Genomic DNA, 17,742 nt, shown 5'->3' with positions numbered 1-17,742 from the left:
GCTTCTTTAGTTTACAATAGATTATGTTAGGCTAATGTTGCTAACAAACGCTCTCTTTAAACTAATCTTACCTCTATTAACAAACACACACTGTCTTTAATAATAAGGTGAAAGCCACATAAGCATGTTTTATGCTAATTCTGGGCCTTAGTGCAGAGTGATACCACACACTGTGCAAGTGGTTCCGGTCAATTGAACGTTCAACTAAACTGCATTAATTTGTGAAACAAAAAAGATCCTGATGTATTTTCAGAGACTAATTCAGACACTCTTATCTTCAGTCTTATCTTATCTTCGGTGTTTATTTAACAACAGGAGATGCTAGGCTAACTTTGCTAACAACGACACACACTTCAAATACCAAACATGTCTTAGCTGTTTTGTGTTAGCCGTTGGCATCAACATAACTTTAATGGTCTAGTAATGTGTGAGACTGGCAGTGCACTCTGTTCCACATTCAGCTGCTGCAGTAACCTACGGTGTTTATTACAAATCACCATTGCCTAATGGGAGTTTGTAATGCCTCAGAGTCACTCTGGAATTCTGTTTTACAGTTTAGACACTAGGAGAATAACTTCCGACGTACTCAACGTTGTCCAAAAATGTAAATGGCAATCTATTTTTAGGTACAGATTGTGTCTCTTGTCAGCATTCAGCGTGTCTGAGGTCTGTTAACTGACCCCGTTGTGTGTGTCTGTTTTTTCTCTGCAGTTGCTGATATGTATTGAAAATGAGTGGTGTAGGGGACAACACGTCAGACCCTGTCAGGGTAGAGTCTCAGAAACGTAAGGAATGCTCCTCAGATCTGCTGGGCCCCAGGTAAGTGCATTTCTCACAGATGCCTTTTTATCATCATCAGTTCTCGTCTTGATTTATTTTTTGCACTATAAGGCATACTCAATTCTTTAATTTTCCCCAAAAATCTTCAGTGCACCTTGTGTATGAATTTTGCCAGTCAGGTTATAAAGAGCAGTAAAGCCAATCCACTGAAGTTCTGTGTTATACCGGAGTTTCAGTTTAGTTCTCTAGCACTAGGCTTATCTTACCGCTATTTCCCCCTTTAGAGGTGAGTATTATCGGCCTGTAGCCTGCTGCTATCCCCTGTTAGCAGTCAGTATTAGTCGCTAACCGCGATAGCTCTTTCTTCGTTCAGACTTGTGTATATCGGGCTGTAGCCTGCGTGTTCACCATGTTAAAACAAGATACAAGCTACGTGGGACGAACCGCTAGCTAATATCGCCCTGGTTTACCAGAGCACTCAGGGTTCCTCAATGTAGCGCTTAGCCTCTAATGCTACAGCCTTTGTGCTGGAGAAATTCGGGAATCTAAGCTTACTGTAAATACCCAGAAGCGCTTTACTCACCCAAATACACAGTTTTCAGGAGAGAAATCTGGGTAGATTAACATCCAGCACTCGTTTGACTTTTAAAGAAAAGTTTTTTATTACAGTTTTGTTTACTTAGCTCAGCTTTACTTAACTATCCCCCACCACCACCCAGTGGTGAGACCTGCAGAATTAGAAGGTCCTTATAGTGTCTCTTAAAATCAAGTGTGCCTTATGTTTAAAAATAGACCAGAAAATAGATGTTCATTGTTAGTGCGCCTTATAGTGCAAAAAATAAGGTAATTCCAGGCTTTCGTTTGTTCAGTGACTAACATATTTAGGTAACAGTATAAATGAACAAAACCACGTTAACTAAACCTGTTTAATTTTTGTTTTCAGTCATTCAGTAGAGTCATTAGATTAGGAATACAGTTAAACTCTGTAAACATGCTGTAAAAGGTGTGCAATTACACAGCTCATTAGTGGCTTTGACCACTGCCTACCCCAAAAATATCCTAGAAACACTGAATTACATCAGAATCAATGGGTACTGCACAAATCAAGAAAAACACAAGCGCCATGTACTTCTGAAATTAAGCACTTCCGGAAGTGCCTGATGCCCCTGAAGCCCTTGATATCGCAGAAAAGAAATATACCTCAAAAGAAAAGCCCTGCATACCCCAGAAATGCCGCATACCCCTGAAATCACCCCTGAATGCCCCAGAAGCACTCATTATCGCAAACGTTGAGGATACCTCAGAATCATTGGATACCCCAGAAATCAAAGATACAACAGAAACCCCAATTAACCCAGAAGTGCCAGATGCTCTTTAAATCAACTTTGTCCCAGAAGCACCGGATTCTGCACAAATCCAGGATACTAGGAAGAAGCTAAAAAACCCAGAATTCACGGATGTCTCAGAAGTACTGGGTATCAGAAACACAAGGACACAAGGAACACACACCTGAGGAACAGTGAGGGTAAAGGGCATGGCTCAAGCGCCCAAAGTCGGCAGCCTGCCAAACCCAAGGAACAGTGAGGATAAAGGGCATTGCTCCAGCGCCCAAAATCAGCAGCAACAACTACTGCAGATTTCTCAGTTTCAGTTGTGACCAGGGACTCTGGGTGAAATATAATGTTTTGCTTGGCATCATATACCAGCTGTTGATGGAGTGTGCACTCTGTTCTGGCTATTTTGGCTTCACATGCAGTACAGCCAATCGTATTTTATAAATGTCCTGTTTTATCCACTTAATCTTAATCTGTCGCTGCTCTCCCAAGCAGCTTCATGAGGAGAACACTTGAAATGCATAATGAGAGGCATTTAAGAGCATAGCTTCTTTTCTTTAAATGTCTAACATTCTAAAACATACACGTTCTATCCAGCCTTACAAATACCACCTGTCTGAAATGCTGCTTTTACTCTGTGTGCCACCTAAACGTATCCCTCAAGACCCCTGTAGGTGTCTGGTGGTATCTGGCACAGAGATGTTCCTTTCAATAATATTTCCAAGTTCCATAAGTTGAACAAAGTTGTTCTAGTGCCTCCTACAGGTAAACGTGTGGAGGAAAAACTAAAATGTGGGATTACGCCACTTTCTTTTATCACTCCACTCAGTCCAGTTCAGACCTCTCCCTTCATAGACCACTGTCTGTGCCTTTTGTGTCAGTGTCATCCAGCTTGTCATCTCCTGGAACCAACTGTGCTGTTACTGTCTAACATAAATCCTTGATCTTCAGATGTGCCGCTGTTACAAAATAACCAGCGTTATTATCTCAATCCTGAGCACTCCTAATGCTTTGGTTGATTTGGGCTTATTACTTCTGTCTCTCTCAGTGGCAGACAGGGCCTTCTGAGCTGCAGCACTACAAGACGCTGCTTGCTGTAGAGTTAGATGAGGCTTAGTGTCGGGTTGGGCGCTGTTCAATATCTATTTTTAGCAACCTCACCTGAAATCTGCACCTGGAAACATCATAAGACTTTCCAAAAATCTCAGTATGTGACGTTTTTTTGCTACTGTTTCCAGTGCACAGAGGATGGAACTGGATTTCTGACTAACACAAACGTTCAAAGATTTGTTTTATTTATTAATTTCTTATTCACGTTTCATTCATTGTGGTAAACTGTCCTACATATAAAGTGACTCAGATCATAGCCTGTATATTATACAGTCTTTCCTGTACAACAAGCACACACTGCATTTTTCTGAGCAAAGATGTGCACCACTTTCTGTAAATGCAATACTAAGGCAGATATTATTGCATTAAAATTAGTTATCTTTTATTCAAACTGTAATAATGCAAAACAATCTTGAATAAGTGGTGGATTTATGTCCCTGTATATATCGACTATAGAATGCATATGAAAAAGTGTTTGTGTGTGTGTGTATTTTAAAATTGAGGAAATTGAATAATAATAATAAAAGGTCTGATATAATCTGTGTAGTCTAGGGGATGGATGGTACAAACCTTAATGATTGCGTATTATTTCTGAAATCAAGGAAACATTCTGTTTTACATGATATCCCTTAAAAAAACTAAAATAGTGCAGTTATTTTTTTTTCTCTTTTTGTAAGGCTACATTTACAAAGTGACTGAAATCAGATTTACTGCCCAAATCTGCTTGTTTTATTTGGTGGTATATTATCTCCTTAATGTGGAATACAGTGTGAAAAAAGCGCTTAATGGAGTTCAGAACCTCTAGAACACCTTTTAAGTGTCCTACCTCAAAAAGCTAACTGAGAAAAAAACAGTGGGCAAAATTAGCATTAAAGCAAAATGTGTTACTTTAAAAAAATCTTTAGTAAAACATTTTGGCTTGTTTGTTTTACTTACTTACGGTCAATCTTGTTAATTGGCTATCCTTGCAAAAAAAATATATATATATATATATATATATATATATATATTGGTTGATGTTGAAGTCAGCAAAAATTGTTGAGTTCATGTGTATGTACACTATGATAGTGGATCACTTCCTGGTTAAAAGTAAGGAACAGGCTAAGCAGCATTCATAGCACAGGTGCCCTTAGGCAAGGCTCCTAAATCTGATGGCACCTTTCCTGTTAGAGAGCGCCATGCTGCTTTTTTACACTGGCCATTCTCGCTCTTGTCCTGCTAAACATAAAAACTCTGGCCTTTTGATGTTGCTGGTTTTAGTGTCTACTTAAAAAAAACTGAATATTGAGTTTTGATATTACTGAGACTGAATTGCTTCTTAATGTGTTCTTAGTTGTTTAAGAATTCCTCGCAGGTGCTCACCGTTTCTGACCTCTCTGTGATACTGTACTTCCCACTGACCAAATGAACTATGGTAACCTAAAATAACCCCCACGGTACAGTAGCACACACTCTCCTGTACAAAGCCACTTCCCACAGAGACAGGAAACTGCGTGCATTATTCATTCACTCACAGGAAGAGCTCGGAGCATGCCTTCATTCTTTTTCTGATCATCAGAAATCAGAGCCAGGCTCCACCCCACTGTTATCTCCACTGATTTACTGTTTATTATGCACATCTTTATTATCTTCTCTTTCTGACTGACTTTGTGTGTCTGTCTGTTTCTGTGTCCTCAGCCCCAAGCGGAGCACGGAGAAGCGAAACCGGGAGCATGAGAATAAATATATTGAAGAGCTCGCCGAGCTGATCTTCGCCAACTTCAATGACATTGATAACTTCAATGTCAAACCTGATAAATGTGCAATCCTGAAAGAAACTGTGAAACAGATTCGACAGATTAAGGAGCAAGGTAAATGATTTTATTACTGCTCAGATCTACTACTACCACTACTACTACTACTAATAATAACAATAATAATAAAAATATCAGGGTTCGTACAGTCATGAAAAACCTGGAAAAATCATGGAATTTAAAAATAGCAATTTCCAGGCCTGGATATGTTGGAGAAAAATAAATATATCCAGAATTTGGGAAAAGCCAATTTAAATTTTGTCTACAAATCTATGTTTTTGTTATTGATGGAGAAAATCTATTTTGAGCTAACAAATACATCAGCTCAGAGTTAATTCAGTAATTTATTTCTACACAATAGAGCTTAGGATTTGACACATTATTATTGAAGATTGGGTGTCAACATTTTTTTCTGATTTATTTTTGGCCTACAATAATCAATTTTGATAATAGTTTTAGATTTTTGTTTTTACTGTTTAGGCTTTTGAAAGTTTAACATACTTTTATTCGCTTAAATGTGGCCAAACACGTATGTTAAATGTTATTTGCAGGAGTATCTAGATTAATCAATTATGTCTTTGTTTTAGATATACATTTTAACAGAATTTAGATATTTGTGTTCATTTGACACACTTTTTTATTTGAGAAACTAAAGGAAAATGAAGAGAAAGGGGAAAATGGCACATCTGAATACCCCAGCAAGCAATAAGTGTGGGGGCCTATCGGGGGCATTTTAAAAGCTGCCATATTTCGTTTCTTGAATTAAAGGGTGTCCTGCAACTTTTGACTCACCGTGTATATGTTCACGCCTGCAGGAACTGGAGAAAAGAACTGTCACATCAGTCACTAAATCCTTATTGGCTGTCAGCAGATGGTCAGGAGAAAAGGAGCGGACAGGCAGCATACTAACATTATTAGCTTAGCCTTCTGCCTCAGGCCTCTCTGACACACACACACACACACACACACACACACACTGAGAGACTGACTCTTCAGCTTCACATTAGCACCTCAGTGTGTGTGGTAAAAATTCCATACTTTAAAACTCACGGGTGTGAGTGTGTGTTTGTGTGTAGGAGGCAGCAATTATGTGACCTACTCTGTGGTGTTTCTGTTTGATAATTAAATTGAAATAATTATTCTGAATGAATTGTCATGACTTGCGCTACAGACTTAAATGCCCTCCTACAGAAATGTGTTCAGGTAAAGTTTTGCCTTTTTACAATGAGGCCACACGTATTACATTTTATCCTCTGCTTTTTTTTAAGGTGTAAAAAGCCTTAACATTCATTACTAGGCTTTAAAGTATTTCTGTTAAAGTATCTACTCAAGCTTTTTATTCAAGTAAAATTACTGCTTTACTGTAAAAGTAATGTAAGGAAAACAATGCCATTAAGAACAAAAGCTTAGGCCGTGTCTATAGTGCACTTTAAAAAAAAAATGATATGGAATGAAAACAAGCTAAAATGAAATGGGATTATTTGTAGTTTGTTACTTGTCACCTCTGTCTCATCCAAACAAGAACTGAAAATGACCTTAAAATTCTGATGTATGCAAGTCAGCCCAGGTGGAGGTGCTACCCAAACATCATAATATCAGCTAAGACCCTCCAGGACTGCTGTTAGCTACTGCAGCTGCTGAGTGTTCCTTAACCCTGGTCTTAGAACCGTACTGCCCATGCACATTTTAGTGATTCCTGCTTTAAATCCTCTATATCAACTCTGTAAAGGGCTCTTAAGGTCCATGTTAGCAAAATAAATATAACATAAACACAATAACATCTACAATTTAGACAATACCAGGTAACAGGAAAGCTCCTGCTTTCTCTCGCTCTGTCTTTGGTCTCTTTGAGCTATATAGCAAGCCTAGGCTTTTGGACATGCAGTTAGCTCCATGCTAAATGGGAAGGTCCCATTATGTGTTAGCTCTATTTGCTTTGTTAGCTTTGTAGCAAACTTCTTCTAGCAGTGGTTTGGGGCAGTTTGAAGAGCAGAACTGTCATCTTAATGATCAGTGATGGACATATGTGTCTGTCTGGTGTAAATGTGTGTGCTGGTTTTGAGATGTGAGTTTACATTGCTCTGTCTGAACTCTTACACTGAAGGAGACAGATGTATACGCATCTATGTGTGTTTCACAGACGCAGGCAGATGAGTCAGACTCATGCTGGGAGTGTGTGTGTGTGTCTAAACTCACTGTTATGTAATGGTGAGCAATGTGATGCAAAGCTGTCTGCCCCCCACACACACACTTTAATACAATAAGCTGTACCAGTATGATTTAATTAGTTGTGCTGTAGCTCTGTCATCAATTATCAAAATCTTTAGGCCTTATCAATGTCACACTTGTATTTTATTGATTGAATAGCAAAGCTGTAGAGCTGTAAGCAAAAGTGTGTGCTCCTCTGCATAAATTCCACGTATTGGTGATCAGGAATTAATTCATAATCATAGTAAAATAGTGAAATGGCTGAGTAAAATGAGTTGTGTATTCTGAAGCTACTTCTGGTCTCTCTATGAGATCTCATATCTGTGATGGATGCAGTGTTAGACCCTGATGAGTGCAGATCACTTGTGAACTCAGCTATAGCTCTGGAAGCGACTCGAACAGTCTACAGAAGGTCCTACATGCATTTTAGACCAAAAGCTAAATGATAGTTTGTATTTGATTGCGGTCTGGGATCTTTTAAACACATTAACATACTTAGTGGCCCTGTTGCGGCAGAGGTGGCACGGTTGAGCCCTGTTCTCTAGCAGAAGTCATGGCTCTGTTTGCAGGACTTGTTGCAGGAGCCATGGTTCTCTAGCAGAAGTCATGTCTCTATTTGCAGGACTTGTTACAGGAGCCTGCAGGCTCTGTTTGCAGGACGAAGCTCTGTTAAGTTAACAGACAGCTGCTGCAAGAGACAGGAACTTTTTGCATTTACGTGATTTGAAGTTCACAATGTTTTAGTGAAGTTTTAGTTAATTTGTAACCTTTCTGTTCCAACCTTTCTCATATTTAATGCATTCTGAATTGCTGCAATATCTGGCATGCAGTTATGTAAATGATTATAGTTGTGGTCTGATTGACTGTTATTGCCATTATTCCCTTTCATGACAAGGCTTCCAACATGCATTTTTCAGCAAGAAAATGCTCGTTCATATACAGCAAGGGTTTCTCAGGAATGTGTCTGCCAGATTGCAACAGTTGTTTAGTTGTTGTTTTACCCACTAAATTTATCCTTTCACTATAATATATTAATTACTTACACAAATCATTTCATTCACTCACAGTTTTACTCCATTCCAATAAGTATGTAAGTTAGTATTTATATTTTTTTGTATTCTTATTGATTGTGCAAAATATTGACAACATTGTATTTTAAGTATATAATAAATATATAACAGTTTATATTGAACGCTGATTACTTGGTTTGTATTAATTATTTGTTGAGTACTTTAACTGTACCTCTCTCTCTCTCTCCTTTGCTTTCTGTAGAAAAAGCAGCAGCAGCCAATGAGGAGGAGGTTCAGAAGGCTGATGTTTCATCGACAGGCCAAAGTGTTATTGACAAAGATGCCCTCGGACCAATGATGCTGGAGGTGGGTTTCTTCTTGTGTGTGCGCATGTGTGCTTGTACTTTGTAGGTTAGAATGACCCTGCAGTACACGCACACACACACAGTGGGTTATGTACAGACAGCAGAAAGCTGTTCAATTAGTCAGGCATTCTGCAGGTCCTTCAATAAATTTCTTTTTTTTTTTTTTTTTACATACATATTATATTTTACAAATGAAAGATGTTAAATATTATACTGTTATGTTTGAAGCATTATTATGCAAGCTTGGTGTCTGTACACATTTCACCTCTTTGTTTTAATTGATATGCATACAATTTGCCTTTTGCCTTTATTTACATACGTTTATTACAGAAAAAAGTAGTTTTTTTCAGTAGGAAGATATCTTGAGCTTTATTTATGGAGAGTGTGAGATTAGTGTTTGCAGATAACACTGTGCTAATTGCTGAGATATAAGCTTTCATTGCCTCTTAGCTACATTCACTGTGTTGCTCCAGTGTTAATTTGTGTGATAAGCTTCCCTTGTTTGTTAGCTACTTTAGCCTTGTAGCGCCCATGCTAATTAGTAGCTCATACATTTCCGATGCTTGTTAGCCACATTAGCTCTTATGTTGATTGATGGGAAATAAGCTTCCATTTACATGTTGGCTGCATTAGTCCTCTAGTTCCAGTGCTAATATTTGATTGCTTCTAATCTACATTAGCCTTGTAGCTCCTGTGCTAATTGGTGCGGTATAAACTTCCTTGTTTGCTTGTTAGCTGCTTGTTAGATACAGCCTTGTAGCTACATTACAAAACTACGAAAGCACCAAACATGACTGATGAACTGCGTATGTTTTTCCTTGAACTAGCGCTTTAAGAATGTGGAGGCACGGCACCTGCTGTTGAATTAGTGCTGTAAGTGTGGTAAATCAGACAGTCATGTGATTTCACAGCCAAGCTGTGGAGGACACTGCACACACACGCTGTATGAAGTCGTATTTGGAGTATTTATAGCCCCGCAGGTTCGACGTCACTGTCGGGATACTAAAAATAGCGGAACCATCGTCAGTGTGCATTCCTTTGCTGAGGCTCCGTAACGGACAGCTGGTTCACATGCTGGTGGCTGTGGCTAATTAAAACCGCTCATGGCTATAAAACCCCACAATGTGGCCTGGAAACACAGACACACACAGACACGTGCTAAACATTTGTGCAGGTTGCTGCAGCTCACAGCCCTGTTGGGAAAAAAGCTCCTTTACCCATCATGGCTGACTTGGACTGTGATTATATTGTAATTATTAAGATCTGTATTTTTATTATCCTGTTTTTAGTGTTTTGGATCACAAATACAGATAGATTTTTCCTAATAATGTTTAATCATATTAGTACCAATAGATGATATGACAACATGAAGGTACTCTGGATCTGTATTAGGTGGTTCTCAGCATGAAGGTAGTCTGTTTGGATCTGTTTTTGGCCGGTACTCAGTTTAAAGTTAGTCTGTATAGATCTGATTCTGGCCGGTACTCAGTTTAAAGTTAGTCTGTATAGATCTGATTCTGGCTGGTACTCAGTTTAAAGTTAGTCTGTATAGATCTGATTCCGGCTGGTACTCAGTTTAAGGGTTCTCTCTTTTAGTATCGGTCAGTACTCTGCATTAAGGTACTCTTTTTAGATTTGTTTCAACTGATACTTAGCATTTACGATATTCTGTTTGAATCCATTTTACATTACATTACATTTGGCAGACGCTTTTGTCCAAAGCGACTTACAATATTGAAGTACAAAAGTAATAGAAGTTAAAGGTAAAAACATCTTTAGATAGGGCCTAAAGGAGATCATAGAGGAGTGAAGGAGGGGAAGAAGGAAACTAGGTTAGAAGTAGTTAGTTTGTTAGAGGTGTTATAAGAGTAAGAGCTCTGTCTTCAGAAGTTTATTAAAGATAGCGAGAGATTCTCCTGACCTGGTAGTAGAAGGTAGTTAGAGGTGTTAGGAGAGTAAGTGCTCTTTGAAGAGCTCTGTCTTCAGGAGTTTATTAAAGATAGTGAGAGATTCTCCTGATCTGGTAGTGGAAGGTAGTTTGTTCCACCATTGGGGAACTCTGTATGAGAACAGTCTGGATTGCTTTGTGTGAGTGTTTGGCAAAGCGAGGCGACGTTCATTGGAGGAGCGCAGCGGCCGGGAGGTAGCGTAAGCCTTCAGGAGCGAGTGCAGGTAGGAAGGAGCCTGTACTGTCATCACCTTGTAGGCGATTGTAAGAGCTTTAAATTTAATAAGAGCAGCAACTGGTAGCCATTTTAACAATAACAATAAACAATAATAAACAATAGTAATATATTAAATACTCAGTTTAGATCGGTATTGACCAATACTCATGTGGGTACTTAGATCTGTATTCGTTTGGTATTGACTGATGCTCAGCATTAAAGCACTTAACACTGTATTGGCCAATACTTAGTAGTTAAGGTATTGTGATCAGATGAAATTGCTGGATTGGATTAATACTCAAGCTTCTCAAATTGATATTGGCTGATACTCAGCAGTGAGTTGCCCTTTTTGGATTGGTATTTGCTGATTATAATTAGAATAAAGGTATACGTTTGTACTGATATGGGCCAGTGTTCTGCATGAAGGTGCTCTGATCAGATTAGCTTGCTGTTGGCTAACGCTCATTAAAATGGTCTGATAGATATTGGCTGCTGGTTGGAATGCAGGTCCTTCTTTAACTGTATTGGCTGGTACTGTATATGCTGGACAGTACTTAACATGAATGCACTTGTTTATAGTTACTAGGGCTGCAACAATAAGTTGACATTATTGACAGTGTTGATTCAAAAAAATAGTTGACTACAAGTAGAAAAAATTAATTGTTAGAGCTGTTCCCAATGGAAACCTCTTTGAACAGTCTGCATTAAATTGGATGTTGCACCATTGCCCAGCCTAGGCACTGAGTGAACAAGCTTTGACCACTTGGGCCCAGTTGTTTCCGTGTGTGCGCGCATGTGTGCACCCAAACTGCTCACTCTCCCTCCATAGAGGAAGTTATGCAAGTGTGCTGCGGTGGGCAGCAGCAGTAAAGTGGGTCAGAGCTGATCACTCACACACACACACACACACACACACACACACACACACACACACACACACACACACACACACACATACACAGAGCAAGACCATCAGCACTTTTCTGCACTAGTTGGGCTAATAAAGGTGGACTTGGCATTCCTGACTGTTTACTCTCTGATGTTTGCTTAATATGCCCACCAGATGGCCACCCCTCTGTCCTGTGTGTGTGTGCGCGCACGTGTATGTCTTGGCTTCATTCTGTCCATCTTTCTGGAGGAATTTGCTCTTTTTATGTTTTTGAGCAGCAGTCTTGTTTTTGCTTTTAAAGAGATACTTCACATTGGATGTACTTGGTTTTCTAGTATATCTTAAATCAATCAGCTCAGTTCATGTTTGAAGTTTGGTTTAGTAGTTTTACACGGCAACTGCAAAGCTTGCTTTGCAAACAAGCGATAGAACTTCAAATGCCACCAAGCATGATGCAAATAATCACACCCTCAGCGGGAAGATGAAGTTAGATTCTCCTTGGCCAGCTTCACATTCAGATTTTCCACAGCACTTTTAACTTTGCAGCAATTACATTCTTGTTCCTAAAGGTAGAATGGCAAAGCCAGACTTAATTTCCCTCAGAGATCTTCTAGGAGGCTATGTTCACAATATCTCTTTAGGTGGCCCATATCTGACATTTGACTGAATAGTGGACACTGTGCAACTGATGCACATTTGCGAAAAAGCACTGCTTTACCTGAAGTTTCCACTTCATCTTTTCCATCATCAAACAAATTTTCAAAGAGTTCCAGTGTATGACAGCCAAGCTCATCATAGAGCATCACAGACTCAGAATTCAGCATAATGCTGTTCAGCAGTATGTAATATTGTTAGTCCGCTTAGGTTAGCACAAAACTAATGGTGGGGTATAGCCTTTCATTATATGTTAGCTTCTTTGGCACCTAACATGACTGGGTTGATCAGTTTGAAGGGGGGCAAAACTGATTTGAACTATTGCGTTAATTGCCTTCTGTAGAAATGAGGAACACACATGTTTTTTTTTTACTATAAGTACAAGGGGTCTTCAGGGTGGTGAGAATTTCAGTGGTCTAATTAACACTTTAGTGCAAATTAAAACGGCATTCTTTTAGTAAACACTCCTCTGTACTGCAGAAAATACACATCATGCTCCGTCCACAAATGCAGCCAAGCCAAGGTGCCAAATAATTTTTAGGATCTTAATTTTGTGCATTCTGCTGTAAATATCACATTTTCTGTCAGACCCTAATGTCTGATGTCTATTTTCCACTATGCCTATATCTTTCCTAAACACCAAAAAAAAAAATATATATATATGCTCCCTGCGTCTGAGGTGGCTGCCCAGTGCTCCTGAATGTGTCGTGTCTGTTTATTGATAGGATAGATTTACTGCTAAGATAAATGTGGAGGTTAAATTCCATTGTGCTGCAGAGCAATTGCGGTAAAATGTTTCGGATTTTATATTTAGCAAAATTCCAGTAGAGCTTTCCTTTTGTCCAGTGTTTGGGTTTGGGTGTAGAAAAGTAAAGTGAATGAAGTTGGATTTGTTAATTTACCTATTTGATAGCTTATTAGAAAAATGAGAAATTATGTCCTTGACAAATATGGTTATTTGGTTTTACAAATGGACTCTTTGATTAGGATATTAGTTTTTTTTTTTTTTCTCCCCCCCAGCGTAAAGAGTGGTGATCTTCACTGATTGGAGAACATTTTACTCTAACTCCTACTGTACAGTATCTAACAGGGTGTTAATACTTAATTAGACTAGTATATGTGCTTTATCACTGTACACGGCTGGGAACCTGAATATACATGTTTAGTTACTTCTGAAATTATATTAAGAGAGTTGAATTAACTTACTCAAATTGTCCATTCCACCTTAAACAGATAGTATTGTTTGAGTGTGAAGTGAGAGAAAAGGGGAGATGTAACAGCTGCTCCTGGTGCCACAATGTAACTTCTACACTAGTTAAGGTGGAAAGGGAAAATCTATGTAAATAAAAGATGTAGCTGATTCAGTCGTGTCATTCCTCAAATTGTGTGGCGTTCATTGTTTGCCAAGCTATAATCGACATGCTTATTTAGTTTCTGACACTGTGTGACTCCATGACTCTGTAATTCAATAAACATGACTGTATCTGCTCCCCTTCCTTTAAACCCATGTACCAGAAACACACACGGCTGTACTGATAGAGCTGTAACCTATAATCTGCATTGGGAATGAGGGTGAGCAGCTGCTCCAGGTTCTCTCTCTCTCCCCCCTCTCTCTCTTTCTCTCTCTCTTTCTCCAACACACACACTCACACGCACACACACTTGGGCTGTTTAAATAGACTCATCGCTGAAGCAGCTGAAGGGGCTGTGTATCTACAGAGCTGATTACTTCATTGTGTTTGAGCTGAATTGAAGAGTAAATGTACCAGCAGATCATTACATTCACTCCACTGATACTCTCGACCTACTCAATTAAAGCACACACACACACATGCACACAGTTATTACATGCCTTTACATGGCTTTATCTTGTGTGTGCAAAAACATGGTGGGGGTGTTTTAATGATGACTGCCTATTTGTGGGTGTTTTTAATTGTGTTTACTGACAGAGTTTATATTGTGACCTCTCTCTTTTTTATATAGGTTTACGTAATATGAATAATAATCCACTTATTTATTCTGCTCTCCCAGCTGAATTTGATTCTCTTATTTTTCTTAACAATATAACATTGATAGTATGGGCTGGACTGTTGTTGATCTTTACCAGATTTTTGTTTTGTGATGTGACAGATTTTTTTCTATCAATGAAAGGTTATATCAAGTAAAGCAGGCGAGTTTAGGTTTGATTTTCAGTGTTTGTTTAGAGAATTATGCAAAATTAAACATTCTGGTTATTTTGGTAATGTGCCTTTTGGTATGCTGAATTACATGGTAAGAAATAAATAGAATAGAATAGAACTCCCAATCTAGCCAATACATACTCCTCTGTTAACATTTAGTTGTTTTTAAAATGAAAAATATAAAAGACAATCCAGTCAGACCAATATCTTGTTTTTTTTTTTGTTTTTTTTATTGCTGGCCTTATTGTTATAGAAATTTGAGTATCCCAAAAAAAAAAATAATAGTGCCCTTTTTAATAGTCATTCACTTTATCACCTTTTCTCTCTTTTTAATTGGTTAACCTTGTTTGAATAAGCGACTGAAGTGAGTGATGTGTGAGTGCTTCTCTGGAAGGTGATCAGATCAGTAAATGAGATGCCTATTCTGTTCTTATTTTTCAGAATAAAGATGCCAATGTAAAGTGACCATTGCAAGATTTTTTCTAACTGTTTTTAGTGATATGTCTCATGTCTTTCTCTCCCCCTCTCTCTCCCTCTCTTTCTCTCTCTCAGGCCCTGGACGGGTTCTTCTTTGTGGTGAATATGGAGGGTAATATAGTGTTTGTGTCTGAGAACGTGTCTCAGTACCTGCGCTATAATCAGGAGGAGCTGATGAACACCAGTGTTTACAGTATCCTGCACGTAGGAGACCATGCAGAGTTCATCAAAAACCTGCTCCCCAAATCACTGGGTAAGAGTCGGCACTGGACATGTACTGTACTTATTCACTAGTAAAAAATCACATGCGCAAAAACGCACAAAGAGCTTCGGGTAATTCTTGGTAATGCATTTAAATGTGCAGATTTAGATTTTGTTGCATATAAAGTTTAATTAATTAATTTGTGTTACCTGCAGTTTCCTTGAGTGTAAAATGTTGGCAATATTTTTGCACTTTAGGTCTGTAACTAATGATTGTTTTTGTAGTGGACTAATTGATAGTCAATTGTATATATTGAATAATCAACAATTATTACTGTTTATCTCTGCGTCCTGCAGGCGCAGCCCAGAAAACATTTACTGCATTACAGATACAAAAATGAATTAGTCAACAGAGATTTTAAATTTAATTTTTACAGATTTGTTTTCTGCCAGGAATTGAGTGTGATTTAATCCATGTTTTTCTTCTTAAATCTAAAGTGTGGATATGTGTTTGTGAAGCTGAAAGTAAACAGGCAGATTTTAACTTTTCTTCTGTTCTAGTTTATTTTCTCTTCTCATTTTCTACTAATTTTCTTGTATCATCTCCTCCCATCTCCTCTGTTCTCTTCCCCTCTACCTTCTTTATCTTTGAACTCTTATCTTTCTTCCTTTTTTGTTTTCTCTTCAGTTCTTTTCTCATCTCTTCTCTTTTTTCTCTTTTGTCTTCTACACTTCTTCGTTCCCTTTTTCATATTTTGTCCTCTTTTCTTTTATAAACAGTCTTTACAGATGATCAGAAATGAGGAAGATCATTTAAAACTGTAATAGATTGATTAGAGTAGACTTTGCTCAGGTGTGATAATATCAGTTCAGATCTGATCATGTCACAATTAAGTGATTTATGATGATGAGGTGATTGTTGTGTTATCTGTGGCAGTAAATGGCGTGCCGTGGTCCAGTGAGAATCCTCGGAGGAACAGCCACACCTTTAACTGCCGCATGCTGGTGAACCCACACAGCGAGCCGGAGGAGGAGGCGCAGGAGCAGGAGGCGCAGCAGAAATACGAAACCATGCAGTGTTTTGCCGTTTCTGAGCCAAAGTCTATCAGAGAGGAGGGAGAGGGTGAGGGGAGACATTCGCTGCACATCAGTACTTACTTAATGCACAAACTTTTCACACGCGCTACAGACACACCAAATATATTTAAAATGCTAAAAACTTCCATATTTGATGGAATTACTAAAAATTACAAGCTACATTTCTATTGGCATTCATCATAAAATTCTATCAAGTAAAGAACCACTGCCAGAATCACATTGTATCAAAAAGTTAAAAATATACAAAACAATACACTATTTTTGCATGGATGCAACAATATATATATATATATATATAAAATGTGAGCTTGAAAAAGCATAGAGATATCATGTTCACTTCAGTTGGCTTTCCCATTTATCCAAGTCACACTTTGCAACAGCCAATCAGTTGCTTTCAGTAACTTGGAACATATACTTTAAATCAGGTTTGTTTTAGTGACTACTAGTTGTTTTTAAATGCATTTACTTATTTATTTGTATTCATACAATGTTGGGCAAGATCATCTGTACTGATGCACCACAATCCTGACATAGCATTACATTTACATTCAATTCTAGATATAGTACCATATGGAGCCCAAATTCAATTCTTTATATAATGAATAGTTTAAGGGCCAATGAAAATCTTTTAAAACCAATTATCAGTTTGATACTGATACTGTTATGTCTATAAAATATACAAATGTGTGTATTATATTTTTACAAGTACTTAAGTTATGTCACTTCAGCCAATAATATCCAGGCAAGTTGTGTATCACAGTAATGAGTAAACCACTAATAATCTGGTAAAATGAGTTTTATTTATGTATTTTTTTTTACATTAATGAAAAGAAACGATTCATCAGCTTTGCTCCTGAACTCTGCTGTGTCCATGTTCTCTCTCTCTCTCTGTCTGTAGATCTGCAGTCCTGTCTGATCTGTGTCGCACGGAGAGTTCCCATGAAAGAGCGGCCGATGCTCCCCACACACGAGAGCTTCACCACACGGCAGGATCTCCAAGGTAACCATGACAACATCCTGTATATACACACATACACATACACATACACACACATGCTCTGAATCATTTCTCAGCTGCAGAAAATCTGCACGCACCTCCGCTCAGTAAAACATGAATTGAGTGTAAAACTGAATGATGTTTAAAGGAGCAGCTTCGATGCTCTGGTGTTGTCTGTTAGACTCGCCCGTGTTATTGCAGTCAGTAGCCTCTGTGCAGCAGTTTATTACAGATATGTATGAGAACTGTAAACTGCATTTTGCTGCAAACATTTTAACACCCTTGTAATGAAAAAAACAACACAATGATGAGGATGAACAATCACAATTGCTTACATTGATATTTCACGGTCAGTTGACCAGTCAGGGATCTCTCTCAGCCATCTCTTATCCTCAAAAATATAATTTTGCACAATTTTCCACTTGTGTGTTTTCTTATTAACCACTATGTAAGAACACATGTAGTTTCCAGTGGTTGCTTA

At 38.3% G+C, this 17,742-nt stretch overlaps 1 protein-coding gene across 2 annotated transcripts in view; it reads left to right on the top strand.

Moving 5' to 3' along the window:
- Positions 1-17,742, top strand: part of ncoa2 (nuclear receptor coactivator 2) — an 81,566-nt gene that overhangs the window by 38,029 nt on the left and 25,795 nt on the right. For both annotated transcript variants that reach the window (XM_007260112.3, XM_007260111.3), the window contains exons 3-8: positions 712-819; positions 4,902-5,074; positions 8,498-8,601; positions 15,041-15,218; positions 16,104-16,289; positions 17,163-17,264. In XM_007260112.3, the coding sequence (XP_007260174.3) occupies positions 731-819; positions 4,902-5,074; positions 8,498-8,601; positions 15,041-15,218; positions 16,104-16,289; positions 17,163-17,264 (832 nt within the window). In that variant the 5' untranslated portion in view covers positions 712-730. The remainder of the gene's footprint in view (positions 1-711; positions 820-4,901; positions 5,075-8,497; positions 8,602-15,040; positions 15,219-16,103; positions 16,290-17,162; positions 17,265-17,742) is intronic.

The sequence above is a fragment of the Astyanax mexicanus genome, chromosome 1, assembly GCF_023375975.1.
Source record: "Astyanax mexicanus isolate ESR-SI-001 chromosome 1, AstMex3_surface, whole genome shotgun sequence".
Lineage (NCBI taxonomy): Eukaryota > Metazoa > Chordata > Actinopteri > Characiformes > Acestrorhamphidae > Astyanax > Astyanax mexicanus.
Note: the sequence above shows the minus strand (reverse complement) of the source record. Positions and strands in the feature narration are given on the sequence as shown.